This window comes from Mirounga leonina, unplaced genomic scaffold (assembly GCF_011800145.1).
Source record: "Mirounga leonina isolate KUSES-001 unplaced genomic scaffold, KU_Mleo_1.0 Mir_101664, whole genome shotgun sequence".
Lineage (NCBI taxonomy): Eukaryota > Metazoa > Chordata > Mammalia > Carnivora > Phocidae > Mirounga > Mirounga leonina.
The window spans coordinates 10,110,556-10,126,199 of record NW_023270175.1 but is presented as its reverse complement, the minus strand read 5'-3'; the positions used below and the strand labels follow the sequence as shown (position 1 = coordinate 10,126,199).

General features: G+C 37.8%; 1 protein-coding gene across 2 annotated transcripts in view; it reads right to left on the bottom strand.

Moving 5' to 3' along the window:
• Positions 1 to 5,524: 5,524 nt before the first annotated feature.
• The window catches only part of WDR44 (WD repeat domain 44), a 77,352-nt gene continuing 67,232 nt past the window's right edge, over positions 5,525 to 15,644 (bottom strand). The window contains exons 15-20 of one of the 2 annotated variants that reach the window (XM_035007675.1): positions 12,680 to 12,871; positions 12,397 to 12,498; positions 12,067 to 12,182; positions 10,826 to 10,953; positions 10,139 to 10,273; positions 5,525 to 5,570 (exon numbers count right to left, since the gene is read on the bottom strand). In XM_035007675.1, the coding sequence (XP_034863566.1) occupies positions 5,554 to 5,570; positions 10,139 to 10,273; positions 10,826 to 10,953; positions 12,067 to 12,182; positions 12,397 to 12,498; positions 12,680 to 12,871 (690 nt within the window). In that variant the 3' untranslated portion in view covers positions 5,525 to 5,553. Of the gene's footprint in view, positions 5,571 to 7,676; positions 8,788 to 10,138; positions 10,274 to 10,825; positions 10,954 to 12,066; positions 12,183 to 12,396; positions 12,499 to 12,679; positions 12,872 to 15,644 lie in introns of those variants that run through there. The other variant, XM_035007667.1, reaches the window with a different exon arrangement.

Below are 15,644 nucleotides of genomic sequence, written 5' to 3'. Positions count from 1 at the left end.
CATCATTAGTCATTAGAGAAATGCAAACCAAAACCATAATGAAAATGGATTTCACATCCACTAGGATAGCTGTAATTAAAAAAACGGACAATAACCAGTGTTGATGAGGATGTGGAGAAACTGGAACCCTCACACACTGCTAGTGGAAGTGCAAAATGGTGTAGCCATTGAAGAAAACAGCTTGGCAGGCCCTCAAAAATTAAATAAAAAGTTACCATATGACCAGCAATTCTATTCCTAGGTTCATACCCAAGAGAATTGAAAACAAAAGTCCACACAGAAAGCTGTACACCAACGTTCAAAACATTATTGCTCATAGTAGCCAAAGACGGGTAACAAGACAAATGTACAATGGAGTATTATTTGGCAATGAAATGAAATACTGATATATGATACAATATGGATGAAAATATTAACTAAGAAAAGCCAGAGACAAAAGAACACATATTTAATGATTCCATTTATATGAAATGTCCACAATAAGCAAATCCATGGAGACAGAAGTAGATTGGTGGGGCTGGGGCTGGATGAATGGAACTGGGAAGTGGGAAATGATTGCTCTGGGTACAGGATTTCTTCTTGGGGTGATGAAAATATTCTAAACTTGGTGGTGATGGTTGCACAACCAAGACTTTTGAGTTGTACGCTACATGGGTAAATTTTATGGTATGTGAATTATCTATCAATAAAGATGTTTAAAAGTGCATCAGAAGGAATGACTTTGGATTTTAGACATTTGTTTTAGTATCTGCATCTGTCTAAACACCACACCCACACCCACACCCACACACAGTTGACCCTTCAACGATGCAGGGGTTAGCGGTGCTGACCCCCATGCAGTCAAAAATCCACTTATAACTTTGGACTCCCTAAAAACTTAACTACTAATAGCCTACTGTTGGCTGGAAGCCTTACTAATAACATAAACAGTTGATTAACATATATTTTCAATGTTACATGTATTATATACTGTATTGTTACAGTGAAGTAAGCTAGGAAAAAGAAAACATTAAGAAAATCATAAGGAAAATACATATATAGTACTGCATTTACTGGAAAAAAATCTGCTTACAGGGGCACCTGGCTGGTTTGGTCGGTAAAGTATGTGACTCTTGATCTCAGGGTTGTGAGTTTAAGCCCTACATTGGGTGTAGAGATTATGTAAAAAAAAAACCAAAACACCTTTTAAGAAAAAAAAATCTGCTTATAAGTGGATTTACACAGTTCAAACTTGTGTTTCTATGTTGTTCAAGGGCCGACTGTATGTGTGTGTATATATAAAATGTGTATTATGCATGTATATATATAATATATATGTGTATATAAACTTATAAGTCTTGACATTCTATTTTACACTGTCACTTTCATATTTGAGATTTTTCTGTTTTAGATGGATTTCAAGTATAACTCTGAGTTCAGGGCCTGAAAAAACAGCCAGAGGCTGAGTAATTATTATTTCTAATTTCCCCGTGTTTCCTCTTCTTAGTACGGTTTTATCATTTTTTTAGATTCTTTTTAAATAAAATGGCTGTTGGGGCAGTGTTACGGACTGATTTATGTTGCCCCCCAAATTCATATGTTGAAGCCCTAATCCCTAAAACCTTAGAATGTGACTCTATTATATATGGAGATAGGGCCTTTAAAGAGGTGACTAAGTTAAAGTGAGGCCTTCAGGTGAGACTTAATCCAATTTTACTGGTGTCCTTTTAAGAAGTGGAGATTAGGACATAAAGAGAGGCAGCAGGGGCACGGAGGGATGAACATGTGAAGAGGCAGCTGCAAGCCAAGGAGAGAGGCCTCCGAAGAAACCAAAGCTGCCAGCATCTTGATCTTAGACTTCTAACCTCCAGAACCGTGAGAAAACAAATTTGCATTGTTGTTTTTTATAAAGATTTTATTTATTTATTTGACAGAGAGAGAGAGAGTGAGAGCAGGAACACAAGCAGGGGGTGTCAGAGAGGGAGAAGCAGGCTTCCTGCGGAGCAGGAAGCTCGATCCCAGGGCTCGGTGTGGGGCTCGATCCCAGGACCCTGGGATCATGACCTGAGCAGAAGGCAGACGCTTAACCGACTGAGCCACCCAGGCGCTCCCAAATTTGCGTTGTTTAAGCCACTCAGGCTGTGGTATTTTGTTATGACAGAACTAGCAAATGAATGCAGGCAGACTCATCTGCAACTGAGTTACGGGCTGTCAGGCTAGCCTCCAGGAAGATCCACAGCATGAATCCCAACAACCGATGTACTCAACTTTAGAATGGCTGCACTTCAACGCCTTTTCATCAAGAGAGAGGATTAAGTTATGCATAACTAAGTTAGAAAGGACTTTCTTTGAAAGAATGGCTTTCCTATCTTCTAATGCATTACTAATTCTTCGTGTCACTAAATCGTGTATTCTCAAATGTTTGCTTTTTGACAACTCAGAATACTGCTTATATATAAGCAAAGTGTAATCAATACCTGCTTGCATGTTGAATTAGAGAAGTGGGTTTCTAGTAACCTGACATTCTTTATACATATATAGAGACTTATATATTCTTTAAATTCTTTTCTTTACATATAAATTATTTATATACACAAATATACACATATATATTCCCCTCTCCCCCCATAAATGGTTTGGCATTGAGGTAAGAAAACCAGAGATGACCCCTTTAATCATGTAAACACAGTCTTAACAGATTTACACTCTTGTTTGTTTCTCCTATTAGACTCCCTCAAGAGCTTGACACAGACTAAGCACTTGATGTTTGCTGAATGTGTGAAACCTCAGTGCAGTAACAGGACAGAACTGTAAAACTGCTTTAGGAAAATGCTAAGCATCTGAAAGCAAGGCAGGAAGTGCTCTACAGAAAAATGTCACAGCTGACATATTAAATAAGGATGGCTATGTACGTCATCAAATTCCAAATGATTTTATAAAGGGACAGATAACTTAATCTAATGATCGTGTGGGTGGGGGGAAAGGTGCTCACCTAAGTAACTTTAGAAAACAGTGCTGTGACCAGGAACTATGACACCAAAGATAAAGGACTGTATGTAAAAACTGTACTCCTGTTGGTAAAGTTGTTTCTCATGGGGGTCCTGGTTACCAATTCTGAAACTGCCGAATGTGTTATGCTGGGATTGAATAAGTAAATGGACAGTAAATGGTGGGAGCCAGGTTTCTCACTGTTGGAGAAGGAGGTTACTGATACGCAAGAAGAGGAAACTAGAATGATCTACGTATTAATGGATTAGTCCATTGGATTAGTCAGAGACATTGATAACTCATATTTAATTAAATATCGATAGTTACAGATACTTATAATTTGTATGTACCGATATTAGCATATACACATTTATTTTTTTGCTCTGCCAGCTGAGAAAGCCTAAGAGAAATGACACCTGGTAGCAATGAGCACATCTACCACCCAGATTGTGGTTTCTAATACCCTTCTCCAATAGAAGGAACCAGGGTTCCTTGATTAAATGGTTGGGGCAGAAAATATATAAGATGAGCCTGGAGCATCTTAGAGTTATAGAAGTAAAGAAATGCTCAAAAAAAAAAAAAAAAAAAGGGATGTCAACTGGACACAGAAGCCATCTTGAAAGATTCTTAATCGTTAGGGGCTGGAACAAATTGAACAACAAAATAATAGAGTATTGGTTTAAAACTCAAAGCATAAAATAAATCCAAGCCCATGGTAACATAAATAAAGGGTTGAGTTAATAAATAAATGAGGGAGAAGACACCTATGTCCCGCAAATAACAATGCCAAATAAGTTGCATAGCTACTTGCCCCTTGAGGAGGTGGGCCTTAACTCCTCTCCACCCTTTGAGTTTGGGCTGTGCTTAGTGATTCATTTCCAAAGAGCAGATTTATAGAAAGAAAGAAAAATAAATAAAACTCTATAGTGGAGAAACCTGACAAACACTAGATAGTATGTATCCTTAATGTGATGTAATGAAAAGAGCAATTCACCTCTGTGGTCTTTCTCCCAAAGTCCATAAACCCAGTCCAATCATGAGGAAAAACATCAGACAAACCAAGGGACATTCAACAAAATACTTGACCAGTACTTCTCAAAACTATTGTGGTTATCAAAAGCATGAAAAATCTGAAAAACCGTAATGACTAAGGAGACCTGACAACCACATGTAATATCATATCCTGGATGAGATCCCAGAACAGAAAAAGGACATTAGGTTAAAAACTAGTGAAATCTGAATAAAGCATACAGTTTAGTTAGTAGTAATGTACCAATGTTGGTTTTTTAATGTGAAAAATGTACCACAGTAATGTAAGACGTTAACAACAGAGAAAGTGGTACAGGAGATAGATGACCTCTTTGCAAAGTTTCCTGAAAATCTTAAACTATTCTTTTTCTTTAAAAAAGATTTATTTATTTGAGGGTGGGGAGAAGGGGCAGAGAGAATCTCTAGCAGACTCCACTCCGAGCGCAGCGGAGCCCGATGTAAGGCTCGATCCCATGACCCCAAGATCATGACCTGAGCCAAAATCAAGTCAGGCGCTTAACCGACTGAGCCACCCAGGCGCCCCTTAATGTTCTAAAATAAAATGTTTATTTAAATTAAGAAAGCATAATATGACTAAATGCAATATGGTATTCTGTATTGGATCTTAGAACTGAAAAAGGACACTAGTGGAAAAACTGGTGCAGTTTGAATAGTCTGGACTTTACTTAATAGTAATGTACCAGGGTTGGTTTCTTAGTTTTGACTAATGCACCAAGGTAATCTAAGATGTTAACATTAGGGGAAACTGAGAAAGGAGTATATGGGAATTCTGTATTATCTTGCAACTTTTTTGTAAATCTAAAGTTATTCCAAAATAAAAATTTTATTTAAAAGAAAGTAATGCAGGGTAGCCGGATTTATGAGCAAACTATCTGCTTGGACCACCCTAGTAACTTACATGATGGCATTTGGGACCCTGCGATAGATCTTTCCCTTCATGTTTACACTTCCACCTCCCTCGACCCTGCTGCATCAACCTGAATGTATTTCATGTGCATAAATCTATGCCAGAAAAGTGCCTGTGGTTAACAAGCGGAGCCTGGGTTCCCCAGGAGCACAGATGACTCAAATCTAGAGAACAAAACAAAACAGGCAAAGCTTCAGAACCGAAGGGAAGAGGAGAACAGTTGAGGGGAGGGGTCTATTAAGCTGGAGTTAGCTCAAAGCAAAAGACAGTTAAGATTTTTGGGGGAAATAAGACAAAGATTTCAGGCTGGGAGGAGAGGACCAGAGACCAGGGAAAATGTTGCCACAGAGGGTACTCCATTTTCTCTGCCTTACCTCTGGCTTACTTATAAACTCTGTTGCCCATATTATGCTTGCTGCTGGTAATATCAGATGAACAAAGGTTGGCCTGAGATCAAGTGGCTGCCATGAGTTACTAGGAAGGGTGGAGCAGACAGGGGTTAGGGTGAGAAGGGGCATTTCTAGGGCCACAGCCACAAGACAGTTCCAAGTCTCTTACTTGTTTCTGTGAGCATCTTTCTCCGCCAGACTGTGAGCTCTTCTGGCACAGGAATGTTGCCTTTTTCTTCTCTAGTCCCGGCAGCGCTCTGTATATAGTAGGTGTTCAATAAACATCTGCTTAATGAATAAGTCAGAGAGCTAGAAACCAGTAAAACTGGAAAGGCTTTTCTTTTGAGAAGTTATGGGGAAACATTAAATCCCAAATAGGTCTTTACCTTGAATCCTCATAGTAATTGAAGTTATTTAAAAATATTCTAACCCTTGGAAAAGACTGTTTTTAATTAAAAATAACTGAAATGCTTAAAAAAATATTCTGATGATTTTTTTCCACGAGTGGGGATATCTGCCCTCTGATTCTCAAAATTACACAACTGAAATCAGGATCTGAGGGATAATATATTGTTAAACATATATTTCAAAGAATAAAAAGTCACTGCCCAGCTGTACCATTTGAAGATCAGAGAAAGTGGCATGATAAATTATGTTGAGTCATTAATATTTTAATTCCAATTAAGGTAAATGAGAGGGGAAAAAAAGCCCAAAATGACTTTTCAAAGAGCTTTTAATACACAGAAGGAAAAATTGGAAAATAAGAGAATATGGTTACTTTTTTTTCAAAAGCTAGGTTTATTCACTTTGATTGTTCACTGCTCTAAGATGGTAAGATTGTACTTAACTTTTTTTTTTTTTTAAAGATTTTATTTATTTATTTGACGCAGAGAGAGAGACAGCTGGAGGGAACACAAGCAGGGGGAGTGGGAGAGGGAGAAGCAGGCTTCCCGACGAGCAGGGAACCCGATGCGGGGCTCGATCTCAGGACCCTGGGATCATGACCTGAGCCGAAGGCAGATGCCCAACGACTGAGCCACCCAGGCGCCCCTTAACTTTTTTTTTTTAACTATTAAAATGTTCTCTTTTCTGAAGAGGTGATGGTAGATGGTTTAAAGTGTCAAGTTGGCAAAAAAAAAAAAAAAAAAAAAGGTTGGGGCCTTATGTCAATCCCTAAAAGGCTATTCATCCATGAAATCTCAGATGTCTAGAAAGCACTTCTATATACTTTTTTATCGGGGAAGAGGGTCTAGAGGGCACCCAGGGATTTGGGAAAGGCAGTGAGAAATGTACATTTGTTGAGAACACCTACCTGCTAGGCACCAAGCTTTATACATACATGATTTCTCAGTAAATCTTTATAATTTCAGTTAGGTGTTCTCATATTATACATAAGGAAATGGAAATTAATATAGGATAAATAACTTATCCAAGGAATGTACTAATAGAGGGAGCGAAATCTAAGTTTATCTGATTCTACAATCTGTGCTTTCTTCCACACCACTTATTATAGTGAGTTTCTAATACTCATTTTAGGGAGAAATATTAATCAGTTTTTCTTAGTATACACCTTGATTCTATGTTTTCAAATTCGCCTTCGGACTTGTAAATCTGCGTGATAGCAAACATTTTAAAAACTAAACTTAGAAATGTTAGTATTATTCTCTCAAACTTGCATCCCAACTATTTTTTGCCTTTTGGTTCCAGAAACCGCATAAAACCTATCAGGAAATATTCATATGGCAATGCCCCAATTATCCGCAATTGAAATGATTAGCACCACAGCAGACTGTAAGTCTTCAGGCAGAAGTCATTGATAGCCAAGCTGCCTCAAAAAGTTGAAGACATCAAATTCTCTGAAACACTAGATCAATCCATTTGCCAGCCAGATCTTGAGACTAAAGAAACGGACTGGTTACAGAGCCAATGGCTTAACAACTCCATGTGTCAGGTAGAGTACAGAAGAGCGAGCAGAGAGGGGGGAGAGCACAGCACTGGCAAGAGGAGGAAAGCAGCATAGGGGTGAAACCAAGGCAAACAATATGTAATGAAGTAGAATATCCAGAACACTCCAAGACCATGCCGATTAATAAGGATATGATCATGGCTTCCCACCTTCTCACTCAGATACCGAAAACAAATGCAGTAAAGAACACATAAGCACACAGATGAACTCTTAGCAGTGTTCATTTTAGAATTAGAAAAAAATTTTTTCTTAAAGGCACGTGGCTAATGCATTATAACTTAGAGGTCCAAAATCTGGTCTTCTGCTTGCTAAAAATCAAAGTATGAAACAAGACTTTTTCTTACATTCTTCAGTTTACCAAAGTCATGTGAAAATAAAGTCACATATTTAACAAGTGTTTGGCGACCAACTTTTAATAATACATATTCAATTTTCAGAAACATATGCTAACCATCAACAACATGATCAGGGTTCCATTGCCCCTGACGTTATTTCATTGGTACATTATATCAATATTTACAAAGGCTTTCAAATTCAACAACACAAAACAAAACAGCTTAATTTTTAAAACTACAATGCTTTTAAAAAAATGTAAACAGTTCATTTTTACATTGTTGTAAAAAAGAAGACTCACTCCTTAATGTGGCTTAATTTTTTTAAGTGAGCAAAGCCTGGTGCTCATGGATAAAGAATGAAAGGAATTCTTTACATAGAAACATTGTGCTCCAGTGTGGCAAAAAAAGAAAGAAAAAAGAAAAGAAAAAAAAAAGGGAGAAAGAAAAGAAAGAAAGGTTATATATATACATACAAAGAAAAGAATCTTAAGCCCACAATTTAGACTACAAAAAAAAAAAAAATCTTGTCCCCAAATTGAGAAATTTATAAAAACCATTTACACATGGTTGTTGACCTATTGAAAACCTGTATAACATTTTCAAAACAGTAACTCAGTCAATACCACTTTTCTGAAAAATGAAGTTTTGTGCAAAAGAAATCGTTTAAGCTAGAAACAAGACTCCCCCCCTCCCTGTAAGAGGCCAAAAGGGCCACTGAAATAATTTAACTCTGTTAGATTTAGTGCATGTAACCAAAAGGCACACACATGTGATTAATATATTAATATATTTTCATGCAGAAACCTGTGCATGTTCACAATTACATAACAAAAACACAAATATAACAAAACATAAAGCCTAACATTTGGCAATGTTATTCTAGCCACATTTCTGTCTATCAGTCCACGGTTTATAGATCATTAACACTGCCGCTCAAAAAATATATTATATTTGAACAATTTCCAGTAAAAATTAAAAAAAAAAAAAAGGATGTTAGCCTGAAACACTATAATATACTTTTTTCAGTTCTAATACATATAGAAACTTACTGATTTTTTATTTTAAATGTCATTTCAAATTAAGATACATTTTTCCTTTTGTTAATAAACACTTTGATTGCTCCAGTGAAGTCAGCAGAAAGAAGAACTTCTGTATTATCTGTCTTCATAATACCTTAAAAGCATAAAAAAAAGTTTTTAAGTTGAATATAAAGCCTGCTGTTGTGTCACATGCCAATGATCCTACACCTTTTCCCCAGTTTTCAGTCTCCGCCCCCAAGATTTTTTTCTAAGTAATCTCTACACCCAAAGTGGGGCTCAAACTCACAACTCCAAGATCAAGAGTCGCACGCTCCCCTGACCAAGCCAGCCAGGTGCCCCTCAGTTTCTTTTTTCCAGCTTGCTCCTGTAATCCTTTCATTCTCCTGTACTCTCCTCTCTGAGGCTTACTTCCACTTACCGTGTCTTAGCCGGTCTTTCCCTGGCTTGGGGAGTTTGTGGCAAGAAGAAAAGGACACTACTTTCATTTGGTTTAATTTGTTTGTTCAACACATGCTTATTAGGACCAACTGTATGCGGGCAAGCACTGGCATTACAACAATATATAGGACATAATAAGTCTCCGTCCTCAGAATGACAGTCTATGAGAAGACAGATAATAAAGAAATTTTTTTTTTAAAGATTTTTATTTTTTTATTTATTTGAGACAGAATGAGAGACAGAGAGCATGAGAGGGGAGGAGGGTCAGAGGGAGAAGCAGACTCCCTGCCGAGCAGGGAGCCCGATGCGGGACTCGATCCCGGGACTCCAGGATCATGACCTGAGCCGAAGGCAGTCGCTTAACCAACTGAGCCACCCAGGCGCCCCAAGAAATTTTGTATTTGTATGTCTTGTTTGCATTTCTCCAAGGGAACAACTGCCCATAAAAAAATGAACTTTTGGGGCGCCTGCATGGCTCAGTCGATTTAAGCATCTGCCTTCAGCTCAGGTCATGATGGGATCAAGTCCCGTGTTGGGCTCCCTGCTCAGCGGGAGTCTGCTTCTCCCTCTACCCTTCCTCCCCTGCTCATGATCTCTCTCTCTCAAATAAAATCTTAAAAAAAAAAATAATAATAATGGGGGTACCTGGGTGGCTCAGTTGGTTAAGTGTCTGCCTTCGGCTCAGGTCATGATCCCAGGGTCCTGGGATGGAACACTCATCAGGCTCCCTGCTCAGCGGGGAGTCTGTTTCTCCCTCTGCCTCCCCCCACCCCCACTTGTGCTCTCTCTCAAATAAATACATAAAATCTTAAAAAAAAATGAACTTTCAAAATTTTCATTTTTAATTCGAAGGTAGATTTAAATGAAGTAAAACTCGCAAGAAATAGGTTACTGAAATGTTTAGAAAGGGATACTCACAACAATTATGTTGTAAAGAAGAAATATTCTTCATACACATGAAAACCTCACAATACCCAATGAAGGTCAATGAGGCTACTAAGTGCTGACTAGAAAAAATGTAGGTCAAATAAAATATGAGTACCTACCAGAGGGCATGGTATCCAAAACTTCAGCATCTTCACCTTTTTCACTCCCTTCTGATTTTTCAGATTGTATATCCAAAGACAACATCAAACTTGGGTTTGGAGCAAAGATGGCCGATGTAACAACGGCATTATGTGCTGGGGAAAAAAAATTTTACTTCAGGATAACTAATAAATTTGATTCTAAACATCAAGACAGAAAGTATCATATGCAAAAAATACAAGAGTGTATGTTATAAGCTAATGCCCTTTAAAATGAACACATAAGTAATTAAGAACTATTTAAAATCCAAAAATTTATGCTAAAAAAAAATATATTACATACAGGCATACCTCAGAGATATTGCAGGTTTTGTTCCAGATCATTGTAAAAAAGCGGATATTGCAATAAAGTCAAATGAATTTTTGTTTCCCAGTGCATGTATAAAAATTATGTCTATGCGATGCTGTAGTCAATTAGTGTGCAATAGAATTCGGTCTACAAAAACAATGTACACTCCTTAATTAAAATGAGGCATGCCTGTATAAGTTCTTCCTTGGTACAGAAAAATCAAAGCCAAATACAAAGCAAGAGTGGTTATAACTGCCAAACTGTCTGTCTGAAATAATGCCTATACAAATTTACTTGTAATACATCTCCACATTAACTTTATTCACTTAGAAGACACACAGAAGGGGGCATTTACTTACCTTTAATACCTTCCCAAAAATCATTACGATCTCTCCTGACTGAAGTAAACTTGCTGAGGTCATGGTAAGTACTCCAGATATAAACATACTTATCTTCTGAGCCACTAACGAGGTAACTAAAATCATGGCTAAATTTGGGAAAGAAAGAAAAAAAAAAAATCAGTTTTGGGATTTTTTTTTTTTTTTTTTTTTTTAGTTTTCCCTCTATCAGCGCTTCCTACTTTATTTTTTTATTTTTTTAAAGATTTTATTTATTTATTTGAGAGAGCGAGAATGAGAGACAGAGAGCATGAGAGGGAGGAGGGTCAGAGGGAGAAGCAGACTCCCCGCCGAGCAGGGAGCTCGATGCGGGACTCGATCCTGGGACTCCAGGATCATGACCTGAGCCAAAGGCAGTTGCTTAACCAACTGAGCCACCCAGGCGCCCCAGCGCTTCCTACTTTAAAATACATAAGGAAACACCCAAGAGAACTTGTTGACATATAGACTCCTAGTCTCACTCCCGAGGTTCTGAACATGCAGGCCTGACATGGAGCCCAGAGGCACAAGGATTTTCATTAAAGCTGTAGATAACTGTGCTGCTAGTTAACCCACACAGGGAGAAACACCTACTTAAGAGATTAAAGAGAGAAGCAGAACACGTTACCAATTAAATTTCTCAGTAATTACTGGGTAATTCAAGAAGAAAGGAGAACCGTTAAGAAAAGGGCTGAGGAAAGAGGGTTATAAGGAAGAAGAGGCAGTTATTTCAGGAGAGCCTCCAGACCCCAAATTAAGAATTCAAATAATAATGTTATGTAAAGGTGTAAATACAGGATACTGTACTTTAGGGTGTTAAAATGCTTTATTAGCTTCAGTACCTAAAAGGATAAAGACCATGGGTGGGTGGCAGGTAAGTTTCCTCTTAGAAAGCTGACATAGAAGTACAAAAGCATGAATGCCGGAGAGCCGGGAGTGAGTCTTCTAATCCCAACTCTGCAACTACCAGTGATTTTAGACAAATTACTTCATTTTCTGAGTCTTGGTTTCTTTGTCTGCAGAATAGGGGCAATTCCAACTCTGTCTACTAAACAGGTGGATAAGGTAAGTACTGCATGATGATAACATAACATGAGCAATCAGTTGTAAAAGTGCAAAGAAACGAAAAACACCCTATAAACATAAGGCATAGATCAAAGAAAATATGGGAGTAGAGGAGAAATATTCTGATCTCTTTTGGGAATTTCTCATTGCCAATTTACCTGAAACTTGCTTTGATCTGGCTGCTACTGTTGACATAACCCTTATACTTCATGGACAGTGACAAATCTCTAAGATCATATAGTCTGATTCTGGAGTCATTTGAGGTTACCAGTATCTAAAAAGAAATCAAAAGAAAAGTTAAAAATACCATCTTTTTATCTAAGTTAAAGTATAATCAGAAAGGGTATTACACACACAGAGAGAATATACCTCAAAACTAGAAAAGGCTGTATTCCACATGAGAGAAAATATATTCTTAAGCCAAGACAGTAAGAATTTTCGGGAGTCTATCTATAGCGTAAAGAGAGATGGTTTTGAATACTTAGTACCTTATTTTCTCCGGGTAAAGGTTCAATGCCAGTAATTTTTCTTCCAACTTTGTTGCGTCCTCTGGTAGATCGGACATGTATTTGTGTGTGGTATTTCAAATGCTAAAAAGAAATCACAAATTTAAAATATGAGAATTAGAAGGAACCTCAAAGATCATCTGATCCAACTTGCAGACAGGCATAGTATTATTTGCCCCAATTTGTAATGCCCAGAGAGGATACACCAACTTATATGAAACTGCTAAGTATTCCATTATGTAATTTACACAAGATAATCATTTACCTCTGTATCATAGAAAATACATCTGCCATCGTATGTCCCAATCACGGCGTATTTGCCATTCTGACAGAAATTTGCAGCTGTGATCAATTTTGTTTGACCATCTACTTCATTCCACAAAGCGACTTTTTTGTCAGGTATGTTCCAAAGACGGAGCTTTCCATCCAATGACCCACTTAGAAAATACCTGTCATCCTAAAAATGTTGCAAAAGAGAAAGCTCTCATTTTACCAAATCAAGAAAAATTCATTAGCAAATCAAAACATAAAGCCCATTAGAAATAATGTTTAAAATATGTAGATCCCATTTATGAAATATTCTTCTTCAAGATTTTATTTTTAAGTAATCTCTATACCCAACGTGGGGCCTGAACTCACAACCCCAAGGAGATCAAGAGTCACATGCTCTACCGATGGAGCCAGCCAGGCACCCCCAAGCAAGCATTATTTTATTCATGAAAAATAACAATTAGAAACTTCAGTATTCACTCTGGAAAAATGACTTTCTAATTATCATATCCTTAAACTGCTTTTCCCAAGGTATGGATGTTAATGGATAATGTGTTGGAGAATGGTTGTGTAGGAGAATGGTTCAAGTAAGTTTGAGAGATTCTGGGTTACAGAAAGTTAAAGAGGATTCTCACTTAACATGCATTCTCAATCTCCAAAAGAGGAATAAAGTAGGTAGCATTTTCCAACTTATATAACCAGGGACCTTTTTGGGGGGCAGGGGATGGGTGCTGTGGTTGGGAGGGAATCGGTAAGAACACTTAGCAGGGCTAGCACCTTCAAGGAACATGCTTTGGGAAAAACTATCCTGTAATGATACGTTTATCCATATCTTCCTCTGGGATCCACGTAATACTTGGATAAAAGACTAATGTGGATTAGCCCACAGAACCAGTTATTTTGTGGGAATTTTGACATCATGCCAGTAGGAAATTGCTTCAATATTCAAATTCTCAATCCCAAAGCAGGGGTTTATCAACAGGGGGCAAGTTGGCCCCACAGGGGACATCTAGCAAAGTCTGGAGACATTTTTGACTGTCACAACTGGGGGTGGGATGTTACTGGCATCTAGTGGGTAGAGAACAAGAACCCTGTTAAACATTCTGCAATGCACAGGACAGACTTTATTCTCTTTACAACAAAGAATTATCCAGCTCAAAATGTCAACAGTACAAAGGGTGAGAAACCCTGCTATACACTAAACCAGGCATACCACTAAGCTGGTCTAATTTTTTTTAATTGAGATATCATTGACAGACAATGTTATATTAGTTTCAGGTATATAACATAATGATTCAATATTTGTATATGTTGCAAAAATGATCACCTAAGCTGGTCTAATTTTTGATAACATAAGAATTAAGAGTAAGGACGCCTGGGTGGCTCAGTTGGTTAAGCAACTATCTTCGGCTCAGGTCATGATCCTGGAGTACCAGGATCGAGTCCCGGGATCGAGCCCCGGGATCGAGCCCCACATCTGAGTCCTGCATGCATCCAAGTCCTACATGTCCCACATCCCAAATCTTCTGCATCCTGAATCTCCCGCAGCAGGGAGCTTGCTTCTCCCTCTGACCCTCCCCCTTCTCATGCTCTTTCTCAAATAAATAAATAAAATCTTAAAAAAAAAAAAAAAAGAATTAAGAGTAAAATAATTGGGGTGCCAAAACAAGAAGAAGCATTCCCTTCTCTGCTCAAGACTATCATTCTTCCTCACCTCTGAAGCTTCTCAAGGACAGCCTACACAGAAAGGACATTCTTATGGCTATGGTGTAGTAGGTTCTACTTAATGATTACCAGAAGAAGAGCAGAACAAGTAAAAATAACTTCATGTTGGTCTTACAATTCAGATTTTTATTTACATACATGCATATGTGTGTGTGTATGTATTATCTTCATTTTGCTATTTCTTTTGTAATTCTGCTTCCTTCCTTCTGGATAACATTATTTAATAGAGTCATGTTTCCTAAGAAAACGTTAACACCACACCATTCTTTCCTAGCCCCTCTTAAAAATCCTTCGGATCTACAGAATTTTAGAATTAGGGCTTTTCAGTTTCCAAAATAAAACCAAATATAAGTATAGAAAAACTACTGACAAAACAGGAACCTTAATAATAAAGTACTACATAGATAACTATCACAACCTAATACCTCTCTCCACCCTGACACATTATAGTTAAAATAGAGGTGAGGGAAGGATTTTGCTCACAGTTGCTGACAGGAGTAAAGCCTTTCTTTTGCTGCATCCTTGGCTGACAGGATGGGAGTGTTATTCAGAAAGAAGCCTCAAAAAGCTTGATGGTCAAAACTGATAAGGTATCAGCATAGATTAAGCATTTTTAATTTGCCAAAGTTAGTAACCAAAGTCTCCTAAGGGTTCACAATTACTGTCTATATTATAAGCCTGCCCAGGGAGGAAAATTATATTGAGGGGGGAAAAAATGTCATTCTTCTCTCTTAATCTGGGGAAAAAGAGGAAGAAATGTGACTATAACTAAAATGTTGCATTAACATGGCAGTGGGTGTTTAACATACAGAGATAAGGACATGAATAGAAATAGGATTTATGCAACAACATGGGGGAGGGTAAGACAGGTCAGCTCAAGTCCTCCACTTATTTCAACCTAGCTAGTGGAGCAGCACCAGCATGGGACTTCTCTTGCGCTTATAGTTAAAGAGCAAAAATTAATTTAGCCTTACTCATTTGGTGGCTCTATCCTACAAGAACATAAGATAGGTCAGCAATTCCAAGATGAATTTTCATCCTTTGGTTGAAATTATATGAAACACTTCCTTTTCAGAGGAAAGATATTGAGGGATGTTCTACATTGAAAACTAATTAAGATGGATCTCATGATTAACAATATTTCCAGGGGTGCCTGGCTGGTTTAGTCAGTAGAGCGTGTGACTCTTGATCTTGGGGTTGTGAGTTCAAGCCCCACATTCGGTGCAGAGCTCACT